The sequence below is a fragment of the Megalobrama amblycephala genome, linkage group LG10 (genome assembly GCF_018812025.1).
Source record: "Megalobrama amblycephala isolate DHTTF-2021 linkage group LG10, ASM1881202v1, whole genome shotgun sequence".
NCBI lineage: Eukaryota > Metazoa > Chordata > Actinopteri > Cypriniformes > Xenocyprididae > Megalobrama > Megalobrama amblycephala.
Genome location: NC_063053.1, coordinates 28,666,574 through 28,692,536, shown reverse-complemented (window position 1 = coordinate 28,692,536; position 25,963 = coordinate 28,666,574). Strand labels below are relative to the sequence as shown.

The following is a 25,963-nucleotide window of genomic DNA, read 5'->3' as shown; positions in this document are numbered from 1 at the left end:
CTGATTCTTCTCTGCCCTGTTTTTCTGTCTCTCGCCTCCCTTTGGGCTTTCAAACATTTTTTTGTAAATCTGCAGTTATAGCAGAGCTCCACAGTGTAATGAATCATTTAGATAAAGTAAACATTATTAATTCTTTATGATGAAATAATAGGTGCTTCTTCTAGAGAATATGTTTTGGTTTCTTCACAGAACACAAACATGTTTAGGCCAACGTATCAGGAGTAGTTGTGTCATTATGAAGCATAATGAGCAGAGAGTCCTGTCATGAGGTCTTTGCAGGAGTGTGGCTTATTGGTAATTGTGTAAAGTTAAAATAGGTGTTTATCATGTTTAATGTACTGATTGTGTTTCCTACAGTACCTACATTGCCTAGTTATACTTAACAAAAATAAGTCAACACAGTTCATAAAAGCTGTACAGCCCAGTCATGAAGCATTCGACAGTTTTTTTATTTGACCATAATTCTGTGGTGTGGTCCAAGCCGTCTGACTCAGTTGAGAGAAATAAATGCAAAACATTGTATGGTCAAGGATCTAGTATCATATTAGAGAGGCTGTGCTTGTGTCTGTATGAATTTGAGTTCACTTCACTCTTGTTTTACTACATTCACTCCAGACATCAGCTCGAACATCTTAGTGACTCCTGTGAATGGAAAAATTCCTTGTGACAGAGAGTGAGAGAGCAGATGAGGAGAGCTGCTTGAATAATGGATTGAACAGCAAAGAGGGTGAATATATGATGTAAATCATAAATATATTTGGATTTCAAGGAATAGTTCATCCAAATGTGAAAATTCTGTCTTGATTTACACTCCCGTGTCGATCCAGACCCATATGACTTTCCTTTTTCAGTTTTGTGTGAGGAATAGACTGACATTTAAGTCTTTGAAGTATCAGTATTTTTTAACAGTATTGGCAATATTGACCTTTGATTGTACTTGTAAGTGGTATTGTCCACGCCTAATATTCTGCCCAGGAGGAGCTGCATGGTGGCAATGCTGTATGTGTAGTAGTGTTAATTCAGTTTGATCCAGCACACTTTGCTCATCTTTCTCTCTTGAGTCTTGTCAGACAGGACTAGTTTTCCCTGAGGAGGTTAGGTATATTTGTGTTGCAGACATACAATCCTGTCAAAACACATCTGTGTTTTTTTTCACACAACCCTTGGTAAAGAGTAAATTACCTACTGTTTTCAGGCTAACTTGGTGGTCCTCTGAGAAATCTAATTCCGTTTGGACAGGAATGTCACTGATTGAGGTTGATATTGAGATTCTTTCATTCACCACCCATCTCATTTATTTTGAGTTAGTTGAAGACTGTAAGTAACTAAAGCTAAATGTCTCAGATTATTATGGATTTAGAAGTACTTTTCTGGGGTGTAACATTAGGCTGTGGTTAAGTACTTCTCCAAGTTCCAAACTAAAATAGAAAATTAAATAAACTAAAAAAAGTAAATTAATCAAGGAGAGTCTGAGCATGGGCTGCTCAGAACAGAAACTCATTTATGATCCTCAACTTAATTAGGTCTTTCTCTTTATTATACACATACTGTAATGTTATGCAGACTGTTTTCTATTTGAATATATTTTAAAATGTATTTTATTTCTGTGTTAAATTATTCTATAATGATGATTTGGTGAAACATTTCTTGAAAACAGTTGTGCGGCTTAATATTTTTGTGGAAACAGTGATTCATTTTTTTCAAGATTTCATTGATGAATAGAAATCTTTTATAACAATATATTGCTGTCAATTTTGATGCATTTAATGCTGTATAAAAGTATTAATTTCTGAATCATACTAACCCCTAAAGTTTTGAACGGTAGTGTATAGATAGTGCTGTATATAGTTGTTGTTGATAGTTGAACTTAGGCCACAGTCAAGGCTGAAGTATGCAGCACACAATCATCAGCGAGTTTCATTGAGTTTGTGACCACTGAGCCGTTATTATTAACATACACAGGAAGAGACTGTGGAGCCCTTTGGAATCCCCTTTGGAATCTCAAGACAGTTCGACTGAACACTGGCAGTAACATTACAGACAGAGATCGATCAATGAAATGATTACAGCACTCTCCACTGTGAATCAGAATCCTATCCACGAGTCCCTCTACAGCCATTTTCCGCAGAGGAATTGCTGATTAATGACATGCTTAAATAACAAACACTGCGACCTACAGTATAAAGCATTGCATGGATCAAGTGGTGCACTGAGTCTAAAGATCCAGTCTCTGCAGCACGAAGCTCAATTCTGCTGTAATACTGATACTGATGTTATTAGACACGTGTCAGATATCACCATCTCCATCCCATAAGTAGTTCCCATGGTGATGGCCACCTGTAGGCAGGGTCCAAAATTAACTTTCTGTCATACCAGACAGTGTTAAGTGAATTAAGAAAATTAACAGTTCTGTCAGACCATAAATATTTTTTACCACCATGAAAACTGCAAACAAAGCAAATTATAACATTTAGAAAAATTATATATAAATAAATATGTGCTGTCAAAATGATTAATCTTGATTAATCGCATCTAAAATAAAAGTTTGTTCACGTAATATATGTGTGTGTATATGTATATGTATGTATATACACTATATTGCCAAAAGTATTGGGACACCCCTCCAAATCATTGAATTCAGGTGTTCCAATCACTTCCATGGCCACAGGTGTATAAAATCAAGCACGTAGGCATGCAGACTGCTTCTACAAACATTTGTGAAAGAATGGGTCGCTCTCAGGAGCTCAGTGAATTCAAGCGTGGTACCGTGATAGGTTGCCACCTAGTGAAATTTCCTCACTACTAAATATTCCAGGGCCTTCAGATTAGCTCTGTAGAGAGCTTCATGGAATGGGTTTCCATGGCCGAGCAGTTACATCACCAAGTACAATGCAAAGCGTCGGATGCAGTGGTGTACAGCACTGGACTCTATAGAGCAGTGGAGACATGCTCCCTGGAGTGACGAATCGCGCTTCTCTGTCTGGCAATCTGATTGGTTTGGTGGTTGCCAGGAGAACGGTACTTGCCTGACTGCATTGTGCCAAGTGTAAAGTTTGGTGGAGGGGGATTATGGTGTGGGGTTGTTTTTCAGGGGTTGGGCTTGGCCCCTTAGTTCCAGTGAAAGGAACTCTTAATGCTTCAGCATACCAAGACATTTTGAACAATTTCATGCTCCCAACTTTGTGGGAACAGTTTGGGGATGGCCCCTTCCTGTTCCAACATAACTGCGCACCAGTGCACAAAGCAAGGTCCATAAAGACATGGATGAGGGAGTTTGGTGTGGAGGAACTTGACAGAGTCCTGACCTCAACCCGATAGAACACCTTTGGGATGAATTAGAGCGGAGACTGTGAGCCAGGCCTTCTCGTCCAACATCACTGCCTGACCTCACAAATGAGCTTCTAGAAGAATGGTTCCTATAAACACTCCTAAACCTTGTGAAAAGCCTTCCCAGAAGAGTTGAGGCTGTTATAGCTATGCAAAGGGTGGGCCAACTACATATCAAACCCTACGGATTAAGAGTGGGATGTCATTAAAGTTCATGTGCATGTAAAGCAGGCGTCCCAAAACTTTTGACAATATAGTGTATGTATAAATATATGTGTGTATATGTATGATAGATGAGATTAATATCACGATTAATTGATATATATATATATATATATATATATATATATATTTATTTATTTATTAATAAATTGGGGTCTATAAGATTTTTTGTTTTTATAAGAAGACTCATATACTCATCAAGGCTGTATTTATTTGATCAAAAATACAGTACAAATCAGTAATATTGTGAAATATTATTACAATTTAAAATAACTGTTTTCCATTTTAATATATTTTAAAATGTAATTTATTCTGTGATCAAAGCTGAATTTTCAGCATTAGTACTCCAGTCTTCAGTGTCACATGATCCTTCAGAAATCTTTCTAATACACTGATTTGGTGCTCAAGAAACATCGGCCGTGTGTCCGCCAAAGCATTTTTTCCAGCGGCTAGTGTACTTTTACAATTGTTTTCAATGGGAGCGCCATGTTTTTTAAACGCCAGGAGCGCAACGAGGCGCTGAGCGTCTATTTCACGCTGAAGCGCCGAGCGCTCTGCATTTTTTACCTGTCGCCTCAAGTTGAAGAATATTAAGTTTGAGTAAATCGCTGTGCTCATCACTAGCTGGGTTTCTACCCAAATCTGAAGCGAATCTTTTCAAAGTTCGCAAAAAAAGAAAGAAAATTGAATGTGAATTAGGTGCGTTTCCATCAAGTTGTTTGAGTGGATGATATGGTAACCTGGTAACCTAGTAACCAACAGTAAATAAAACACTGTGACCGAGTGTTCGTGAAAGCTTCGCCTAAACACTTATAAATATGAAAACAATAAATGAATAAATTGAAAATGAACACATTTTATCATTTATATTTAAACTTTAGGCATCTATAGTTTTTGTTGGTGTCAACTATCTCATACTATATATTATCACTACAATCAATTTAAACAATGTATAACTCTGCAGTTCCAGCCGCTGGAGAGCAACCATTTTATTTGCTTGACAAAGCCAATTTTTACTTGCATTTGGCATTTAGCGAGTGTTAATTCGGACCCTGCCAGTAGGTTGCAGGTTAATCAAAGGGTAATAGCGCAGCCCCTCATAGTTGAGTACAGAAGTGGCCCCATCTGAGTCTCAGCGTCACGCTAGCAGCTAGCTAAGCATGTTATTAGCCCCACTAGCGCTGACCACCCTGGGGTACAAGGTTCCGGTCTATTGTTAATAGCCGCCAGTGGAGTGTTGCCTGAGGTTAGCTCCAGGAAACAACACTAACAAGAGTAAGTTATCTTGTATAGACATTTTCACACACAATTATATTGAGTGCGTTAGCATACCGAATCCAGAAAGTATCCGGAAAGGCTGGAGTGTGTGTGTGTGTGGAGCCAGAGCTTTGCTCCTTTTCAGCTGAAGGAAGCTGTGTCTCCTTGGCAACCACAGAGAGCACGAGCTCGCAGGCATGTGTGCACAGTGTGTGTTTGTGTTTGCGTTGAGTCAAATTAGTCTGAACGTGTATCCCTGGTTGTGTGTGTATTTGCCCATCAGTGCAGACATGCATGCACTCACACAAACGCACACACACACCCTTTTCACTGCAGGGTTTATTTTTAGCACGTGTCTCTTATATAATCAGGGTGACACTGGGGAGAACATAGACTCTCTCCCTCTCCTTCCTCCTCACTCTTGATTTGGATATCTGTGTGTGTTGTACGCAGATGAGGCAGAGGTTTTCTTAGTTGCATATTTCTGGTGCAGCAATGATGCTCGAGAGAGTCTCTGTGCCTGCAGGTCTGAATTACTGAATATAGACGAAAAGATGCTGCATAAATACAACCAATATGCACGGACACCTCACAGACACACAACACTACGCCATTCACACACAGAGTGCGTGGGAGGGAGTCTGTATGCAAGTTTATATTAGTTTCTAATTAAATTGGTGTCCGTCAATCGGTTCAGGCCAGGGCATAATCCACTTCATAGCAGTGTTGTTATTGTTAACTAAAACTATAATAATTGTGTTTAATTGAAATAAAGCTAACGTAAAATATAAATATTAGATAAAAATACGTCTCAGGTCACGCATGTAACTATGGTTCCCTGGAACAGGGAACAAGACGCTGCGTCGAAACGCTAGGGGAACGGCTACCGTTTTGACGCAGTGCAATTTCCCTTTCGAAAGGGAACTTTAATGTAAATTTTGTCCTGGCAACTAACTAAAATAAAGTTTAAACTAGTTTTACTAAAACTAAAGCTGAAAAAATATATATTTAAAGCTAAATAGAAATATAAAAAAGCACATAAGAAAATTACTAAAATGAAAACTGAAAATGTAAAAAAAAAAATTAAATTAAACTTATTCAATTAGTTTGAATAATATATGAATTATATATGAATATGAATAATATTGTGCATTCAAACACACTTTCCTAGGGTATGCTTACATGACAATGATGTACTATAAACGGAAAGGTTTTTCTTTCGCTTTTTCTTTTATTTTTTCGTGTACATATGACATTGTCAAAATGACCACATAGATCCGCGAAAACGTCTTAAAATGCTGTATTATGCTGCCAGGCCAGTAGATGGCGATGTCACTTTGTAAAGAAACACTACCACTAAAGAAACACGCCTATAGACTGAACACGTAATACGTGTTCACATAACATCACCATTTTCACAAATTCACGTTTTTTGTAGTTTACACAAATGTTACCGTTTTCGAAAACTTGCACTTTGGAACCTGCGTTTTCAGGCCTACAAAATGTCAATGTCGTGTAAATTTCTAGTTCAAAACGGTGTCGTGTAAACGGCCCCTTAGACTTGGTGACTTGACTGTAAATAAAAAAAAGAGAAAGCACTGGCATACTACTTTTATTTGGTTGTATACTGCACATTTTGTAGGTAGGCTAATCTGGGTATTTCATGCAAACAATCACATATCAAACACAGTACATTGCATGGAATACTGTATCCCAGAATGCCAAGCAATCAGCTTGACCTTTAATTTTTTCACTGTGACAGTTGAACTGGAAACGATAGTAAATGCCATTTAAACATGCTTTTTGACTCATCATTTCATTGGACCGGCAAAAGTTTACGTTTTTACATAAAATTAGGTTTTAAAAAAAATTTATGTGTAAACACTAGCCATAGTGTCATCTTTTTAAAACTTTTTCCCACTCTCCTTCATCCATACTGCTTTTGATCATTTTTTTTTTATTTTCTCCATTTGTTCCCATTTGTTCCCCCTTTCTACCTCTCTGCAGATATGCTTACCTGAGAAGTTTTTTTAAACAAAATTTTACATTTTTGTTGAATCCTTGATTAGCCAGTTCAGGTGTGTTTGATTAGTGACGGCATTAAACTCTGCTGCGAAGGATCTCTGTGTGTGCTGATTTGTCTGAGATTATGATTTGTACAAATAAATTAATTAGGAAATTTGAACTCAAAAGTTGTCTTGAACTTGAAATTGCCCCCTATATTCCCCTATAGCCGGAAGGGGAATATAGGGAGCTGTTTAATAATCATTTGAAGCTTAGCAAACTGGCAGCTCCAGTAGTAATGAAAAGATTTATCTTGAACTGAAATCTTTGGCAGTTTGATACACGCCAAACTACTGATTCGAAACAAATGATTCGTAAAGCTTCGAAGCTTCATGAAGCAGTGTTTTGAAATCGCCCATCAGTAGATATTGTTGAATAAAGTCGTTATTTGTTTTTTTTGGCGCACAAAAGTATTCTCGCCGCTTTATAATATTAAGGTTGAACCGCTGTAGTCACATGGACTGTTTTAAATACGTCTTTAGTAGCTTTCTGGACATCTGAAAGTGTTGATTATCTTGCTGGCAATGGAGGCCTCATCCTAATCAAAACTAAAAAAAAAATTTTTTGATTATGATGAGGCCTCCATTGCCAGCAAGATAATTAACACTTGAAGATGGAGTAGAGATTGATGGATATCATTTCTAAAAGCTTTTAAAACCATCTTGCTTTCTTTACTTAAAGGGATAGTACATACACTTAAGGCTTATTGTTTTAAATTCATAAAATAATTTTTAAACAACATTGGAACCATTTAAGTTTAAGTTCCACATGTAACATTCTAGTGCTTGTACTTTGTAGGATGCCAGGGAGCAGCAGAAGCAGCAGCAAGTGCCTGGAGTTGTTATGGCAACCTGATACATTTCAAGCAGATTTGCTGATAGATGTTCTAGAATGAAGGTATTGGCAAATCAGCTTGCAGTGGCAATGAAACAGTTCTGCAGTGATTCTACTGAGATTCGCAAACAAAGCCAGAGACTGTTGACAGCTGAAACTTGGAAGCAGTTATTGCTTTTTAGAGAATTATCGGAACACTGGGACACACCTTGTGAAGCTGGGTTTATCTCTGGTTAACGGGACGTCTGGTCATCCTAGATCACATTTCAGAACGCAGTGGTGCGTGAAAGTGTGTTTCGGCTTAAGATTGCATTTAATTCCCAGAGTGGAAAAAGAATAGAGGAGGAATGTTGTCTTTTCTGATTTTGAGCACATGTGCAATGTTTAGATTCATTTGCAATCTGCCGAGTCACTGGAGCTTGGAACGGGTGTAGAGGCCATTGTGAGGATTTTTTTCACTAGACACTAGACAGGAATAAATCTTGTTTATTGTATATCCTTTACTTCTAGCATGTGAACTCAAACACACACACACACACACACACACACACACACACACACACACACACACACACACACACACACACACACACACACACACACAAAATAGGGTTTCCATGTTTCTATGGGTACTGTATATTCTATCCCCTACCCCTGAACACAACCCTCATATAAAACTTTCTGCATTTTTACATTTTCAAAAAAACAATTTAATATGATTTATAAGCTGTTTTCCTCATAGGGATGAAAAAATGTCCCCACAACATAGGGTTTACCAGGACCACACACACACACACACACACACACACACACGCACGTCTTGGTTTTTGGCAATGGCAATAAAACAGAATAGGAAAAAAAAGAGCTAGTGAAGGTTTAATACACATGAGAATGTCAATTTGAACTTAATTTTAATATTTTTAGTCATTATACATAATACCAATTTCTGTAATTTTATAAAAAATAAAATAAAAAAAATGTAATGTTCTAGAGGACAACCAGCCAACTAATGCCACAAAACAAAGTCCACATTTTGATGGTTGTTTTTCCACCAAAAATTATGTCACTTTCTGCAGTATGATGTCATTACCAGACAGGTTTTTGTTAAGAATATTACATTGTGGCTGTTTTGGAAGGATTTTGAAAGCTATATTAATAGAAAACTTGGTGTATGATAGAAATCTGTGTATTTGATGTGCTTTTTTAATTTTTAGAATGGCATTTTGGAATGTAAAAAAATACATTTATTAGGAAAATTCTGTATACACAAGAAGTAGGTACTTCAGAAACCAAATTTCTTATATTTTATAAATGTCATAAACCTTTTAGACCAAACTAAAAACAAAAAGTGGTGAAAATGTAAAGTATATATATATACAGTACAGTCCAAAAGTTTGGAACCACTAAGATATTTAATGTTTTTAAAAGAAGTTTCGTCTGCTCACCAAGGCTACATTTATTATTATTACTGTAATTAAAAATACAGTAAAAAACAGTAATATTGTGAAATATTGTTACAATTTAAAATAACTGTTTTCTATTTGAATATATTTCACAAAGTAATTTATTCCTGTGATGCAAAGCTGAATTTTCAGCATCATTACTCCAGTCTTCGGTGTCACATGATCCTTCAGAAATCATTCTAATATGCTGATCTGCTGCTCAAGAAACATTTAATGTGTACAATTGTACAAAATATTTGTGTACAATATTTTTTTTCAGGATTATTTGATGAATAGAAAGTTCAAAAGAACAGTGTTTATCTGAAATCTAATCTTTTGTAACATTATAAATGTCTTTACTGCCACTTTTGATTGATTTAATGCATCCTTACTGAATAAAAGTATTCATTTCTTTAATTTCTTTTCAAAAAAATAAAAATAAAAATTCTTACTGACCCCAAACTTTTGAACGGTAGTGTATAATGCTACAGAAGCTTTGTATTTCAGATAAATGCTGTTCTTTTGAACTTTCTATTCATCAAGGAATCCTGAAAAAAAGTACACAACTGTTTTCAACATTGAAAATAATCATAAATGTTTATTGAGCAGCAAATCAGCATATTAGAATGATTTCTGAAGGATCATGTGACACTGAAGACTGGAGTAACGATGCTGAAAATTCAGCTTTGCATCACAGGAATAAATTACTTTGTCAAATATATTTAAATAGTACACAGTTATTTTAAATTGTAATAATATTTCACAATATTACTGTTTTTACTGTATTTTTAATTAAATAAATGTAGCCTTGGTGAGCAGACGAAACTTCTTTTAAAAACATTAAAAATCTTAGTGGTTCCAAACTTTTGGACTGTACTGTAAATATATTGAAGTAGTGAAAATGTAAAGTATATATATATATATATATATATATATATATATATACACAGTAGACATCTTTTATTATACTTTTATGGCTTTTTTGGGGATCAGTAAGATTTTTTAAAAAATAAATGAAAGGATGAATTAAATTGTTAGTGATATTTCTCCTGTTAAGTGATAGTCTTTACTGTCACTTTTCAACAGCTTAAATTCATCCTTGAATTCATAATATTACAAAATATTTCTATTTTAAATAAATGCTGTTCTTGAACTTTTTATTCATCAAAGAATCCAGGAAAAAAAAAAAAATTATCATGGTTTCCACAAAATATTACGCAGTACAACTGTTTTCAACATTGATAATAATAATAACTGTTTCTTGGGCATCAAATCGGCATTTAGAGGATCATGTGGCACTGGCTATGTTTACATGGACACCTTTTGTTTCCGAATAAATCCGAATGTAGTGTTTACATTAATGCTAAATGAAGTGATCGGTTGATGTGCGCGTTTATATGTCACAAGCTTCACATCGGGATTGATTTTTTGACGTGCACACTGCACGAATATACAGTTTCCTGCTGTTTGCGCATACTAACCATTTTCCTCCGTTGCTTCTTTTCTTTGTTTTAAAGAGCTGACTTAACAAAAGGACCGATGGGACGTTGTCCTGCTCCACTTCACAGATGATGAGTGGAAGGAGAATTTTAGAATGGCATGACAGTCATTTATGACACTTCATTCACCAACAACAGATAGCGTCATAACTTCAATACGCCATTTCTACGTCTACTTTCCACTTTCGGTTTTCAGTCCAATCAAGTGTTTACATGTGCTCTCGATCGAATCAGAAAAGGTTTAAACCACCCCTTACAATCTGTATGAATAGGGTTCATGTAAATGCAGCTACTTAATACTGGAGTAATGACTGCTCAAAATTCAGCTAATTTTACTGTTCCTTTAAGACATATATGGTGGAGACGTGAAAATGTACCGCACAGTAGGAATGACCTACATCAGATCACAGACCAAACTTGCAGCCCTGTCACAGTCTGTCTTTGTGTGTGTGTGTGTGTGTGTGTGTGTGTGTGTTGTCTCTCTCTTCACTGTGTGAGAGTGAGTGAGAGAGGCTGAGAGGACGTTTGAGTATAATGTGTCCGCTAATGGAGGGGAAACAGGGCAGAGCAGAAGGGAATGAGAACATGAGTATGTTAGACTGAAAGACATATTAGAGAGAGATGAAGAGGTGTGGGTCTGCAGACAGCTGTACTGTGAGTAACTGATCCGAATGGAGGGAGGGGGATGTTCACAGGTCAAACATGCACACACACAGAAACTCTCATTGAAACACAGCTGAAACAGGTGTTACTCACAGTCACAGAGAAACCAGGTCAACATCAATCACATGCTGAGTTATAAATACACACACACATGCTGAGAATTTAGCAATGAAAGAGTGACAGAGGGAGAGAGAGAGAGAGAAATGGATGTTACAAATAAGAGGTGTTAAGAGACTGATTCCTTAAATAAACAGTCATGTAGGCCGATCAACAATTTGACAGTGTTGGGCTACAGCTATGTAGCTAGCTAAGATACCAACTACTCTACAGAAAGAAAAAAAAAAAGCTAAGGTGAGAGCTAGCCTTTGGAGAATTAGCTTGCAACATTGGGATGCTTTTATAATTCTTCATATCATTTGTTCGGTAACACTTTACAATAAGGTTTCATTAGTTAACTACTTTAGTTAACATGAACTAAGGATGAACAATACTTTAACAGCATTTATTAATCTTAGTTAATGTTAATTTCAACATACTAATACATTATTAAAATCAGAAGTTGTATTTGTTAACATTAGTTAATGCACTGTGAACTAACATGAAAAATGAACGACTGTATTTTTATTAACTAACATTAACAAAGATTAATAAATACTGTAACAAATGTATTGCTCATTGTTAGTTCATGTTAGTTAATACATTAATTAATGTTAACAAATGATCCTTATTGTAAAGTCTTACCATTTCTTCTAATACATGTTTATTGAAGAACCAAAAACATCTACAAAGACAGCATAACATGATATTGCCTTTTGATTATTCAGAATGTTTTGGGTTTGCAAAATTTCTCTTCTGCTCACCAAGGCTGCATTTACTTGATCAAAATACAGTAAAAACAGTAATATTGTGAAATATTATTACAATCTAAAATAACTTTTCTATTGAAATATATTTTATAAAATGTAATTTATTTTTATGATGGCAAAGCTGAATTTTCAGCATCATTACTCCAGTCTTCAGTGTCACATGATCCTTCAGAAATCATTCTAATATGATGATTTGATGTTCAAGAAACATTTATTATCAATGTGGAAAACAGTTGTGCTGCTTTAATATTTTTGTAAAGTGCCGTCACACTGTGTCCTAACCAGACGCGATGCGATAAGATTCCAGCGACGAGCAATTTGACTGTCCACACTAGACGCGACGCGAAAATGAGAAGCGATAAAATCTATCAAAAACCACAGCCAATCAGAAGAGAGTGTGGGCGGGCTCTCTCGGCAAGAGCACAGGAGACACAATGAAATTCCCAGCGATCTTCGAATATTATTTTTGCTTTAAATGCCCATCCCTACGGAAGAGGATTAGGGCCAAGCAATAATAAAAAAATAAAACCATCTCGAGATTAAAGTTGTTAAATTTCGAGAAAAAAGTCGAGATAAAATGTTGAGAATAAACTAGTTAAATTATGAGAAAAAATCTCGTTAAATTTCAAGAAAAAAGTTCGAGATAAAATGTTGAGAACAAATTCGTTAAATTATGAGAAAAATGTCGTTAAATTTCGAGAAAAAAGTTGAGATAAAATGTTGAGAATAAAGTCATTAAATTATGAGAAAAAAGTAGTTAAATTGCGAGAACGAAATTACGAATTTGTTCTCATAATTTAACGACTTTTTTCTCGTAATTTAATGACTTTATTCTCATAATTTAATGACTTTTTTCTCGTAATTTAACGAGTTTATTCTCAACATTTTATCTCGACTTTTTTCTTGAAATTTAACAACTTTTTTCTCGTAATTTAATGATTTTATTCTCAACATTTTATTTCGACTTTTTTCTCGAAATTTATCTATCAAAAACCACAGCCAATCAGAAGAGAGTGTGGGCGGGCTCTCTCTGCAAGAGCACAGGAGACACAATGAAATGGGCAAGTACATAGTAAAATTCATAAATATTACACCATTTAAACATTATTTAAAGTATATATGGACATTACAGAGCGACTGAACCAATAATTGTCATAGAAATACGCTTGTTTGTTCGCACTGAGTTGACAATTTGAACGTTCTTGTGCTCATTTATTTATTTTCAAGATCTGAGGTGAATTAGCCAGTGTTGTTTTCATTACAGCTAAAAAGCTGGGATTGGGAACACAGAACGATATTCAAACTCGCACTGCAATTCACAGAAACAACTGGATTCCAGGCAGAGAAATGTGGATTTGCAGTTATCATTTTGTCAATATGTTGAATTTTGGGGTAAAATCATACTCTGTATATTGTATTGTTATATATTGTACTGACAACTCATTAATTATATATTTTACCATCTTATATTCTGCATAATTGGGTGTTTTTAAATAAATGCTGACAAAAACTATACAAGTTTTAGGACTGGATGATATATAACATGGATATAAGTGATCACCCAGATTTAGACCTACCTGTATAGTATTTATATAAAGAGTTCACAGGCAAATTTGCTTTATGTATTTCTCCGGCTTCGAAATCAGGCACATATAAATGTCTGGAAACACGATTCCTGGCTGCATGTTAATATCCATGGATTACTGGATCTTTGGAAAGTTGTAACAAGAACACTTTCGTGTCCAACCTTTAATTTAATCGTTTGTTTTGCTCATGTTTTTTACTCGCGTTTTCGCAGTATCCCCTATTAAATCCAGTCATGCAGCAGCTGTTCTGCCACTCATACCCTCTAATCTGATCTCTTTTTTTTTTTTTTTCAAAATAAAAAAATCTTACTGTCTTACTTTACTGTCACAAAAATGTCATTCACAAGCTTCACATGCAGTTGTTGAACTTTCTTCAAAGCTGTACAATGATTGAATGCATTTGCAGGTTTGGTTTCCGTTGAATGTCGCTAATTATGATTCTAAAGACACAAGACTTGATTGCTGAAATATTGTCAGGGAAAATGCAATATGTTTGTTAATATCTCAGCTACCTATAGTTTAATCAGTAAAATAACTTTGCTACTGAAAAGCTACTTGATTTCTAATATCGATATTACAACCTTGCTAATGAGAAATCTACGGAGCCCCGGACATGACATGCAGGAAAAAAAAATAGTAGGCTAATTTGTGCGCACAATTTACTATTTCGTTCCCTCAATTTATAAATCATGCACATGATTTATAAATCGAGGGAACAAAATAGTAAATCTTGTGCACGATTTAATTTATTTTCTTGCATGTCATGTGCAGGACTCCGTAGAAATGTAATTAAAGTACTAACATTATTATTTTTAGTGATGGCACAAACAACAGGGTGTAGAGTTTAACTAAAACCCATCTTGCAGATAACCTTTTTGTCAGCAAACATGATTGATGGTACATGACAGCTTGAAGAATGAATCACAGAAAGATGATACAGTGTGTTTGACCTCTGACCTCAGGACAGTCCACTGACCCCTCACTTGATCTCTGACCCCTGATGTTGTGTTTCTCTCTCTCTGTTTTTCTCTCAGTAAAACCATACAGGTTAAGATCATCGATGATGAGGAGTATGAAAAAAACAAAAACTTCTACCTGGAGCTAGCTGAACCACGCATGGTGGACATGAGCCTCCAGAAAGGTAAAACACACACAATGTACTCATAGAAAGACCACATCCTGTTTTTCTTCTGTTCATCTATTCATTTCTAAATTCATTTTGATTCATCCAGTGGGTCTTTATCAGGTCATGAGAGCATAAAACCATCACCATGCTGTCTTCATGATGTTTTCATTGATAGCAGCAAGCGTCTGAGATTTATGATGATTAGTACTCAAGTGTTCGGGGGGGGGGGGGACTTCTTAATAGTCTTCTTAGACTTCTTAAAAAATCTTACCATCTCTGATCTTTTGAACTGTAGTCTATATAATTAGCTTTCACTGGATTTTGACTAGGGATGTGTCACGATTTTCGAATATTCGATTAGTTGATTTAATTATAGAATATCGAATAGGTTGTGTGATTGTTCGTCTTAAAAAAATCCTTTAAATTCGTTAAATTATGAGAAAAATGTCGTTAAATTTCGAGAAAAAAGTCGAGATAAAATGTTGAGAATAAAGTCATTAAATTATGAGAAAAAAGTTGTTAAATTACAAGAACAAATTTGTTAAATTACGAATTTGTTCTCATAATTTAACAACTTTTTTCTCGTAATTTAATTACTTTATTCTCATAATTTAACAACTTTTTTCTCGTTATTTAATGACTTTATTCTCAACATTTTATCTCGACTTTTTTCTCGAAATTTAACGAGTTTTTTCTCGTAATTTAATGTTTATTCTCAACATTTTATTTCGACTTTTTTCTTGAAATTTAACACGTTTTTTCTCGTAATTTAACGAGTTTATTCTCAACATTTTATTTCGACTTTTTTCTTGAAATTTAATGAGTTTTTTCTCGTAATTTAACGAATTTATTCTCAACATTTTATTTCGACTTTTTCTCGAAATGTAATGAGTTTTTTCTTGAAATTTAACAACTTTAATCTCAAGATGGATTTATTTTTTTTATTATTGCTTGGCCCTAATCCTCTTCCGTACATCCCTAATTTTGACTACAACCGTGAAAAAAATTTTTGACGGTATGAATGAATGCTACCAGTAGAGGGCACCCAGGATGACCCCGCAGATTCAAATAGAGTCAGTATAAGGAGGAGATGGACCACTCATTGAAAATAAATGAGAAAAATGTTGGAGCCTTGGTGCAGAATGTAACTCACTTGCTAACATATAAAAAGCTTTTATAGAAATTAAGACCCTAACTGCCTTAATGGAAAAATAACTTTCTTTGTCTTTTGCTCTAGAACGTGTATGTCTTTTAGGGACCAGCATTAGCTTTTTCTACTTTGAGTTGAAGAAGCAATCTTTGTCAGATTTGATTTGTTATACATTATTGAAACTTAAGGTTAGCCAACAGTTTCTGAGATACAGTGGGTACGGAAAGTATTCAGACCCCCTTAAATTTTTCACTCTTTGTTATATTGCAGTCATTTGCTAAAATCATTTAAGTTCATTTTTTTTCCTCATTAATGTACACACAGCACCCCATATTGACAGAAAAACACAGAATTGTTGACATTTTTGCAGATTTATTTAAAAAGGAAAACTAAATTATCATATGGTCCTAAGTATTCAGACCCTTTGCTCAGTATTTAGTAGAAGCACCCTTTTGATCTAATACAGCCATGAGTCTTTTTGGGAAAGATGCAACAAGTTTTTCACACCAGGATTTGGGGATCCTCTGCCATTCCTCCTTGCAGATCCTCTCCAGTTCTGTCAGGTTGGATGGTAAACGTTGGTGGACAGCCATTTTTAGGTCTCTCCAGAGATGCTCAATTGGGTTTAAGTCAGGGCTCTGGCTGGGCCATTCAAGAACAGTCACAGAGTTGTTATGAAGCCACTCCTTCGTTATTTTAGCTGTGTGCTTAGGGTCATTGTCTTGTTGGAAGGTAAACCTTCGGCCCAGTCTGAGGTCCTGAGCACTCGTCCAGGATATCCCTGTACTTGGCCACATTCATCTTTCCCTCGATTACAACCAATCGTCCTGTCCCTGCAGCTGAAAAACACCCCCACAGCATGATGCTGCCACCACCATGCTTCACTGTTGGGACTGTATTGGACAGGTGATGAGCAGTGCCTGGTTTTCTCCACACATACCGCTTAGAATTAAGGCCAAAAGGTTCTATCTTGGTCTCATCAGACCAGAGAATCTTATTTCTCACCATCTTGGCAAACTCCATGCGGGCTTTCATGTGTCTTGCACTGAGGAGAGGCTTTCGTCGGGCCACTCTGCCATAAAGCCAGACTGGTGGAGGGCTGCAGTGATGGTTGACTTTCTACAACTTTCTCCCATCTCCCGACTGCATCTCAGGAGCTCAGCCACAGTGATCTTTGGGTTCTTCTTTACCTCTCTCACCAAGGCTCTTCTCCCCCGATAGCTCAGTTTGGCCAGACGGCCAGCTCTAGGAAGGGTTCTGGTCGTCCTAAACATCTTCTATTTAAGGATTATGGAGGCCACTGTGCTCAGAAATTTTTTTGTAACCTTGGCCAGATCTGTGCCTTGCCACAATTCTGTCTCTGAGCTCTTTAGGCAGTTCCTTTGACCTCATGATTCTCATTTGCTCTGACATGCACTGTGAGCTGTAAGGTCTTATATAGACAGGTGTGTGACTTTCCTAATCAAGTCCAATCAGTATAATCAAACACAGCTGGACTCAAACGAAGGTGCAGACCATCTCAAGGATGATCAGAAGAAATGGACAGCGCCTGAGTTAAATATATGAGTGTCACAGCAAAGGGTCTGAATACTTAGGACCATGTGATATTTCAGTTTTTCCTTTTTAATAAATCTGCAAAAATGTCAACAATTCTGTGTTTTTTGTCAATTTCTGTCAATAAGGGGTGCTGTGTGTACATTAATGAGGAAAAAAATGAACTTAAATGATTTTAGCAAATGGCTGCAATATAACAAAGAGTGAAAAATTTAAGAGGGTCTGAATACTTTACGTACCCACTGTCTCCCAGTTCAAGTAGATAAGATGCCTATTGCCTAGATAAAAAATCCTGTAGCTACCCAGGGGCATGGCCAAGATGGCCGCCAAGTGGCCTGACTTGCCTTAAAGGGGATTTTACTCAAAGCATGCGAATCCAGTGAAGACCCACGGGTCGCGACTCTCCAACTGACTCATCTGCGTCTCACACGAGAAATGCTGTGATGATGTTTTTGTAATGCTTTAGAAATGGCAACGTTCCTGTCTTTGTCTTCCAGTTTTTATATAGTTTCCAAAATGCCTTGAGACTGTTGTTTAGGAAACTATATGAAGGATTAGCTAGCAGTGTTGCTTTTTTTAATCCTTTGGAGTTTCAGTAAACATTGACCTTAAATGTTACTGTCTGCCAGTGCAGGATCTCAAAGAGTGTGAGAAATGAATGCAAACACACACACACACACACACACCAAGTAGTCAAGTGTGTGTGTCTCAATATCTCTCCATAAATCAGGCAGACGTGGTCAATGGTACCAACACCCACACCGCAGCACTGCGGTACAGTGTGTGTTTGCATGTATGCATGTGTCCTTGTCCCAGTATTATACCCTTCAGAAAGAATGAGAGATGAAGAACAGCTGGTCCTCTCTGTTTGAGCTCTCATCTCGCCTGGACAACATTAAACAACCTACTTATTAACTTACCTAAGCCCACAAAACAACATGTTGGCTTGTCTCCTCACTTGTGTGCTTGTAAACAAGCAGTTTATTAATTATTCATTAGTATTTCTTTATTTTCATGCCAGCATGGACTTGGATCCAGAAGATTTAATTTTGATGTACAGAGAAACCCAAGGAAAAAGTTCCTAAAAACAGATATATATACGCATTCATGACTATAATTTGTTTTTACAACTAATAAGGAGGATTTTTTTTAACATTCTTGTTTCTATGGGAAACTGCATTCTGTTAATTGTAGGAATATTATATTTATATTGTGCTGTTTGTAATTTAGTGATTGTGGTTCTGATTCTGATTCCTCCTAATGATTCTGGTTCCTTGATGATTCAGTGAACAGTTCTAATACTTCAGTGAGTGAGTCAGATTGATGGAATTGTTCAGCGGAAAACAAAATTCTGTCTTTAATTATTCACCTTCATGCCTTTCCAATTACGTATAATTTTCGCTGTGTAGATTCAGTAACGCATGTTGTTTTTTTAATAGTCTTCTATGCAGACAAAAGATTGTGTCAAATGGATTGGTATTGAAACTGAACCTGTAATAGGAGACAGATCACTTGTCCTGCATCAAAACATGACTTTAGAACTGCTGATCCTGTGCTGTCGCTGCAAAATATGTTGAGGGATGTAAAGAAACATTCTCAGCTTTATACATCTTTGGCATTGAACCCTCTTGTACACCAACTGGATATGTATAAAAATATGGAGGTGCAAAATTAGTGCAAAACATTTAGTACATTTAAAGGGTTAGTTCACCCAAAAATGAAAATTATGTCATTTATTACTCACCCTCATGTCGTTCTACACCTGTAAGACCTTCGTTCATCTTCAGAACACAAATTAAGATATTTTTGATAAAATCTGATGGCTCAGTGAGGCCTCCATTGCCAGCAAGATAATTAACACTTTCAGATGTCAAAAAAGCTACTAAAAACATATATAAAACAGTACATGTGACTACAGTGGTCCAAGCTTAGTATTATAAAGCGACAAGAATACTTTTGTGCGCCAAAAAAACAAAATAGCGACTTTATTCAACAATATCTAGTGATGGGCGATTTCAAAACACTGCTTCATGAAGCTTCGAAGATTTACAAATCATTTGTTTCGAATCAGTGGTTCAGAGTACCAAAATCCCATGATTTCAGTAAACAAGGCTTTGTTACATCATAAGTGTTTTGAAACTTCAATAGTTCACGTGACTTTGGCAGTTTGATACGCACTCCGAACCACTGATTCGAAACAAAAGATTCGTAAAGCTGCGAAGCTTCATGAAGCAGTGTTTTGAAATCGCCCATCACTAGATATTGTTGATATTGCTATTATACACTAGATATTGCTATTTTGTTATTTTTGGCGCACAAAAAGTATTCTAGTCGCTTTGTAATATTAAGGTTGAACCTCTGTAGTCACATGAACTGTTTTAAATATGTTTTTAGTAGCTTTCTGGGCATTGAAAAAGAGAGTGTTATTGCTAGCGATGCAGGCCTCACTGAGCCATCGGATTTCATCAAAAATATTTCAATTTGTGTTCCGAAGATAAAAAAGGTCTTACGGGTGTGGAACGACTTGAGGGTGAGTAATTAATGACAGAATTTTTTTAATTTTTGGGTGAACTAACCTTTAACAAAAACATGTAAATTCTATGAATTTATAAGCAGATCACATTGTTGACTATATACACACACATAATTATTAGACAAGTCGATATTCTGATCATATTTTTTCCCAAGCACATTTTACCAATACCGAACTACATCAATTTTAAAGGTGCCCTAGAATTAAAAATTGAATTTATCTTGGCATAGTTGAATAACAAAGAGTTCAGTACATGGAAATGACATACAGTGAGTCTCAAACACCATTGTTTCCTCCTTCTTATATAAATCTCATTTGTTTAAAAGACCTCTGAAGAACAGGCGAATCTCAACATAACACTGACTGTTACGTAACAGTCGGGATCATTAATATGTACGAACACTTTGTAAAGAATAATTTTGAGGGTTATATTAGCTGTGTGAACTTTGTTTATGCTGTTAAAGGCAAGCGCGAGCTCCGTGGGCGGGGAGCGTGAGCATTTAAAGGGGCCGCAGCCTAAATCGGCTCATATTTAATGATACCCCAAAATAGGCAGTTAAAAAAATGAAGAAAAAAAAAATCTATGGGGTATTTTGAGCTGAAACTTCACAGACACATTCAGGGGACACCTTAGACTTATATTACATCTTTTAAAAAGACGTTCTACGGCACCTTTAATAACTACTATTGATTTTGTATATAATCATTTAGAAGTAATATATAAAAGTTAACAATCGCCTTATATTCAGATGTGCATAATTATTAACCAGGTTTTCTTTTATAGATAATATGGACCAAAAAAAGAGATTTAACTCCGAAATGGCAAAAATTGTTAAATGCCCATGAGAAGGATGCAATTCTATGGAAATTGCAAAATTAAAGTGTGACCAATGGATTGCAAAATGCTCATTGGGTCAGCAGGGTCAGAAAAACAGGTCGAGAAAAAAAGACTCATGTTAACTGCAAAAGACTTTAAAGAGTTTATGGTTTCACACTTAATTCTTCGCCTTAATTCTTAAGTCTCATTAACACCAAGGATGATAACTATAATGATAACGATAAAGATATAGCTCTAAAAATCATTCTTAATATAAAAGAATAGCAGAGTCCACACCACAACTATTACAATAGTGGCATAGATAAACAATATTGTTAGAATCACTTTCAAGATCAAAAAACATGAAAGATCTGCACACGAGAATAAAGTCAATAAAGCTCACAAAAAAAAAAAATTCCCAGAGGCCACAAAAAGTGCAAAGTGCAAAACGTTATAAAAAAATATAATGTTTTTTAGCTTTTTTGACTTTATTCTCATGTGCGGATCTTTCATGTTTTTTTGATCTTGATGTTATCTTTGGATATACGCACCACCAGAAGCTGCATGTATAAGTATTTGTTTGGACTGAGATCTGGCGCTACGCTTTTCTGGTTTCCCTATGCATGGAATCACTTTCAGAAAGATTTTTTTCTGCTGATGAATGATAAAAACAGATGAAAAAACTGAAATGCGCTTAGAATAAACAGAACAGTATTGTGTGATAATTATACACGCACTATATATATATAGTGAAAGAAATAGAGTTTTCTTGTATGTCTCCTCATATTTTTGTCAAAATGTTGTAATTAAACTTGTTTAATTCTCATCATAATTGCCATTTTTCGTCTCGTCTTTGTTGACAATACAAACATACACACCAAGGACGAAACAACAAATAACCTTTTGTTAACTAATTTTTTGCTAGTCATTCATACAACATTAACACCAGGGCTTTGACAGGTGATAGGTGAAAGACAGACAAGAGACGGTGAGAAAAGTGAGGAGAAAAGGACAGACAGAAGAGGTGTGAGACAAGTGAGACAGGCAAAGAGAGATAGACAGTAAAGGGTTGAGCCTGGTGAGGAGGGAATGACAGACACATGATGAAAGAGAAATGGGGTGATACAACAGAGGAGAGAGAGAGGTGAGACCAGCAGACTATCTATTGTGCTGCATCTGTGTGCGATTAATATCCTGTGGCCCCAAACCTGCAACACCCCTACCACATGTCCCGTATGAGTATGTTTAAAGAGAAGATCATCAGAATCATTTTATCACAGAATTGCCTACAGCTCACTAAAATATCACCTCACTCCGTGTTCGTGAGTGTGTGTTGCGATCTCTACATTCACGTGTGTGATGGGGAAATAGCTGTGAACGAGCCGACGACAGGGGAGTTTTCGCCTGAATATCGACACCTACATCCCACGATCCCATTACCTCACAGAATGTAGGGAGGAGAGAGCCTGGAGTCTGGTGTCTGTTGCCAGGGTACCATCAGCTGTTGCTAGCAGTGATGTGCAATAGATTTGCACTGAACTGTTGAATCGAAGCTTCCAAGAAAGAACAGTGAGAGAGAGAGAGAAAGTGATGAATAGATTAAATGAATTCCTTTGTGTGTTTGACACCTCTGTGTGTGCTGTCATGAAACAGACGTGTTGAAAAGCCTAGAGCTGGCGATGCTACACAAATTACAGGTTAATAATGTGCATCAAGACACCCCCCCCACTCCTTCTCCCAGACACATTTGAGCATAAATTATGGGCTTATTTACACATCCAGCTTCTCATTATGGGTCGATATTTTCATCTCGACACACACACACACACACACACACACACACACACACACACACACACACACACACACACACACACACACACACACACAAACAGTTAATCAAAGCTTGTTTGTTCGCCATCTCATTCATCCTCAGCAACAGAAAATTACAGCACTGATTACAGAACTATTAAAGTCATTATACACACACAGAAAGAAAAAAAGAGTAATGAAGAGACAAAGAAATTGATTCCTTTAGTTGGTGCTCATATTTGTGTAAATGTGTGTGGGTCAGAGTACTATAGATTAATAAATGTTGTAAAAAATCTTTGGTGTTAATTCAGGATACCTAACGCATTAAAGGGTTAGTTCACCCAAAAATGAAAATATGTCATTTATTACTCACCCTCATGCCGTTCCACACCCGTAAGACCTTATCTTATAAGACCGATCTTCAGAACACAAATTAAGATATTTTTGTTGAAATCCGATGGCTCCGTGAGGCCTCCATAGGGAGCAATGACATTTCCTCTCTCAAGATCCATAACGGTACTAAAAACATATTTAAATCAGTTCATGTGAGTACAGTGGTTCAATATTAATATTATAAAGCGACGAGAATATTTTTGGTGCACCAATAAAACTAAATAACGACTTATTTAGTGATGGCCGTTTTCAAAACACTGCTTCAGGAAGCTTTGGAGCGTTATGAATCTTTTGTGTCGAATCAGCGTTTCGGAGCGCCGAAGTCAATATTATTCTCGTCGCTTTATAATATTAATATTGAACCACTGTACTCACATGAACTGATTTAAATATGTTTTTAGTACATTAATGGATCTTGGGAGAGGAAATGTCATTGCTGGCAATGCAGGCCACACTGAGCCATCGGATTTCAACAAAAATATCTTAATTTGTGTTCCGAAAATTAAAGCAGAACTAAGTAACTTTTTTTACCTTCATAAATAGTTTTCTAAGTCCTTACGATGGTTAATTGACTTGTAGTGGTGTGTTTGAGGCGAGCACTAACCTCCTCTGGCACGTCTACGCCAAAAAACAGCACTTGCAAGTTGAGCTGCGCCGACCCGACACAATCTTGCCTCATGTTCACGTTCACGCGAGAGTGACAAAATGCTTTACGGTAATTCAAAAACAATGTATATATTATGACTTTATAAGACAATTTAGAAAATTACCCACCTCCTCTTTCTTGTACTGTATTTGCAAAACTACTGCGCTGGTGAGCGTTGTAGTCGCTGTAGTCCAGAGCTCCGCTTGGAGTATTTACGGTAGTGTGATTCACTGAAGGAACCTGTAGGGGGAGCTTCGCAAATCTTACTGAGTTCCACTTTAACGAAGGTCTTATGGGTATGGAACAGCATTAGGGTGAGTAATTAATGATTTTATTTTTTAATTTTTGGGTGAACGAACCCTTTAACAAATAGAACATTTTTGTTTTAAAAAAACAAATCCAAAAAATGAAAATTCTGTCATAATTTAGTCCTGTGATCCCTTGGCAAACTTCCAAAGAAGCTTCAATGACTTAAAGGGTTAGTTCACCCAAAAATGAAAATTCTGTAATTAACTCTTTCCCGGCCAGCATTTTTGAAAAAAGTTGGCAGCCACCACCAGCATTTTTGGTAATTTTCACAAATTTTTCATGGCACCCAGAATATTTTGTTGTATGAATATCTTAACATGCTAATACATCAAAATAAAGAACAGAGCCTCTACTTTTAAACAAACAAAATTCATTTTATTCTAGCTTCAAGCATTTTTTTTTTTTTTTAAATGAACACTTGAATGTAGGTAAGATTCATTAAAAAAGCAACATTTTGAGCAAAAAGCTGAGAAAATCAAATTTTTTATGAAACACTACATCTGGATCATATTCAGTACGATTATCAGAGCACAGATGCAGTAGATCGCTTCCATCAACACCCCCAAAGCTCTATACCACTTCCTGGATTAGCATTTCCCCCGGTAACATTAGGCAGTTTTCATTTATATGCTGTTTATTGTTGATGATCGCATTATTTTTCATATGCATCTGCTTACATATGAGATCGCTCGTTTCTGTGTCTCCCTCGTCTGTGTTTTCGTTCAGGAGATTTTGTACTCGTTCAGAAGATGTGTAATAGTGCCCCTGAGTGTATAACAGTGAAAACATGGAAACCCAGATAATTCCGTGTTTGGCAGGGAAACGTTTTCTCGTAAATAACGGAAAATTCCGTGTTTGGGGGAAAAGAGTTAATTACTCACCCTCATATCATTCTAAACCCATAAGACCTTCGTTCATCTTCAGAAAACAAATGAAGATTTAATGAAATCCGAGAGTTCTCTATCCCTCCATAGAGATCCAGTGCAACTACCACTTTCAAGCCCCAGAAAGGTAGTAAAGACATCATTAAAGTAATCCATGTGACTCCAGTGGTTTAACCTTAATTTTATGAAGCGACGCAAATGCTTTGTTTGCGCAAAAAAAAAAAAACAGTTTATCATTTTATTTACAAAATATTAATCTCTGACGCTCGTTCACGCAGAGTCTGCTTTTGCATCAACACAACACGCATGTATCGTGGTTCTCTCGTGAATGTGCATTGTAGATTAATATTTTGTAAAGAAAGTGGTAAATTAAGTTTTTTTTGAGCAAACAAAGCACTTGCGTCGCTTCATAAAACTGAGGTTAAACCACTGCCGTTACATGGATTACTTTAATGATGTTGTTACTACCTTTCAGGGGCTTGAAAGTGGTAGTTGCGTAGCTGTCATGGAGAGACAGAAATCTCTCAGATTTCATTAAAAATATCTTAATTTGTGTTCTGAAGATGAAATTAAAGTCTTACAGGTTTGGAACGACATGAGGGTGAGTAATTAATGACAGAATTTTCATTTTGGGTGAACTAACCCTTTAAAATAATTTAAAATAAAATAAAACAATCAATATATTTATTATTTTAATTCACCTGCTAAGGTACCTGCTATCGTGAAAAACCTCAATATATAAAGCATCCTTTTTCTAAAAGTGTGACTTCTAGACCTGGAAATATCAAGTAAATTAATCAAATCTTAAATTGGGCATTTTTAGAATGAATATACATTCTGCTAGTTATACCAAATATTGAGTAAAACATATATTTAAAATCATTATCCATTTTTATCTATTAAATCACAAACATCTGGAAAAGTCATGGAGCCTCTAATTATTGTTGGACCTTATTGACTTTCATGGTATAAAAAAAAA

General features: G+C 36.0%; 1 protein-coding gene across 1 annotated transcript in view; it reads left to right on the top strand.

The window, feature by feature from the left end:
* Nucleotides 1–25,963, top strand: part of slc8a3 (solute carrier family 8 member 3) — a 47,005-nt gene that overhangs the window by 9,477 nt on the left and 11,565 nt on the right. The window contains 1 exon segment of the mRNA XM_048205642.1: nt 14,795–14,901. Coding sequence (XP_048061599.1) covers nt 14,795–14,901 — 107 coding nt within the window.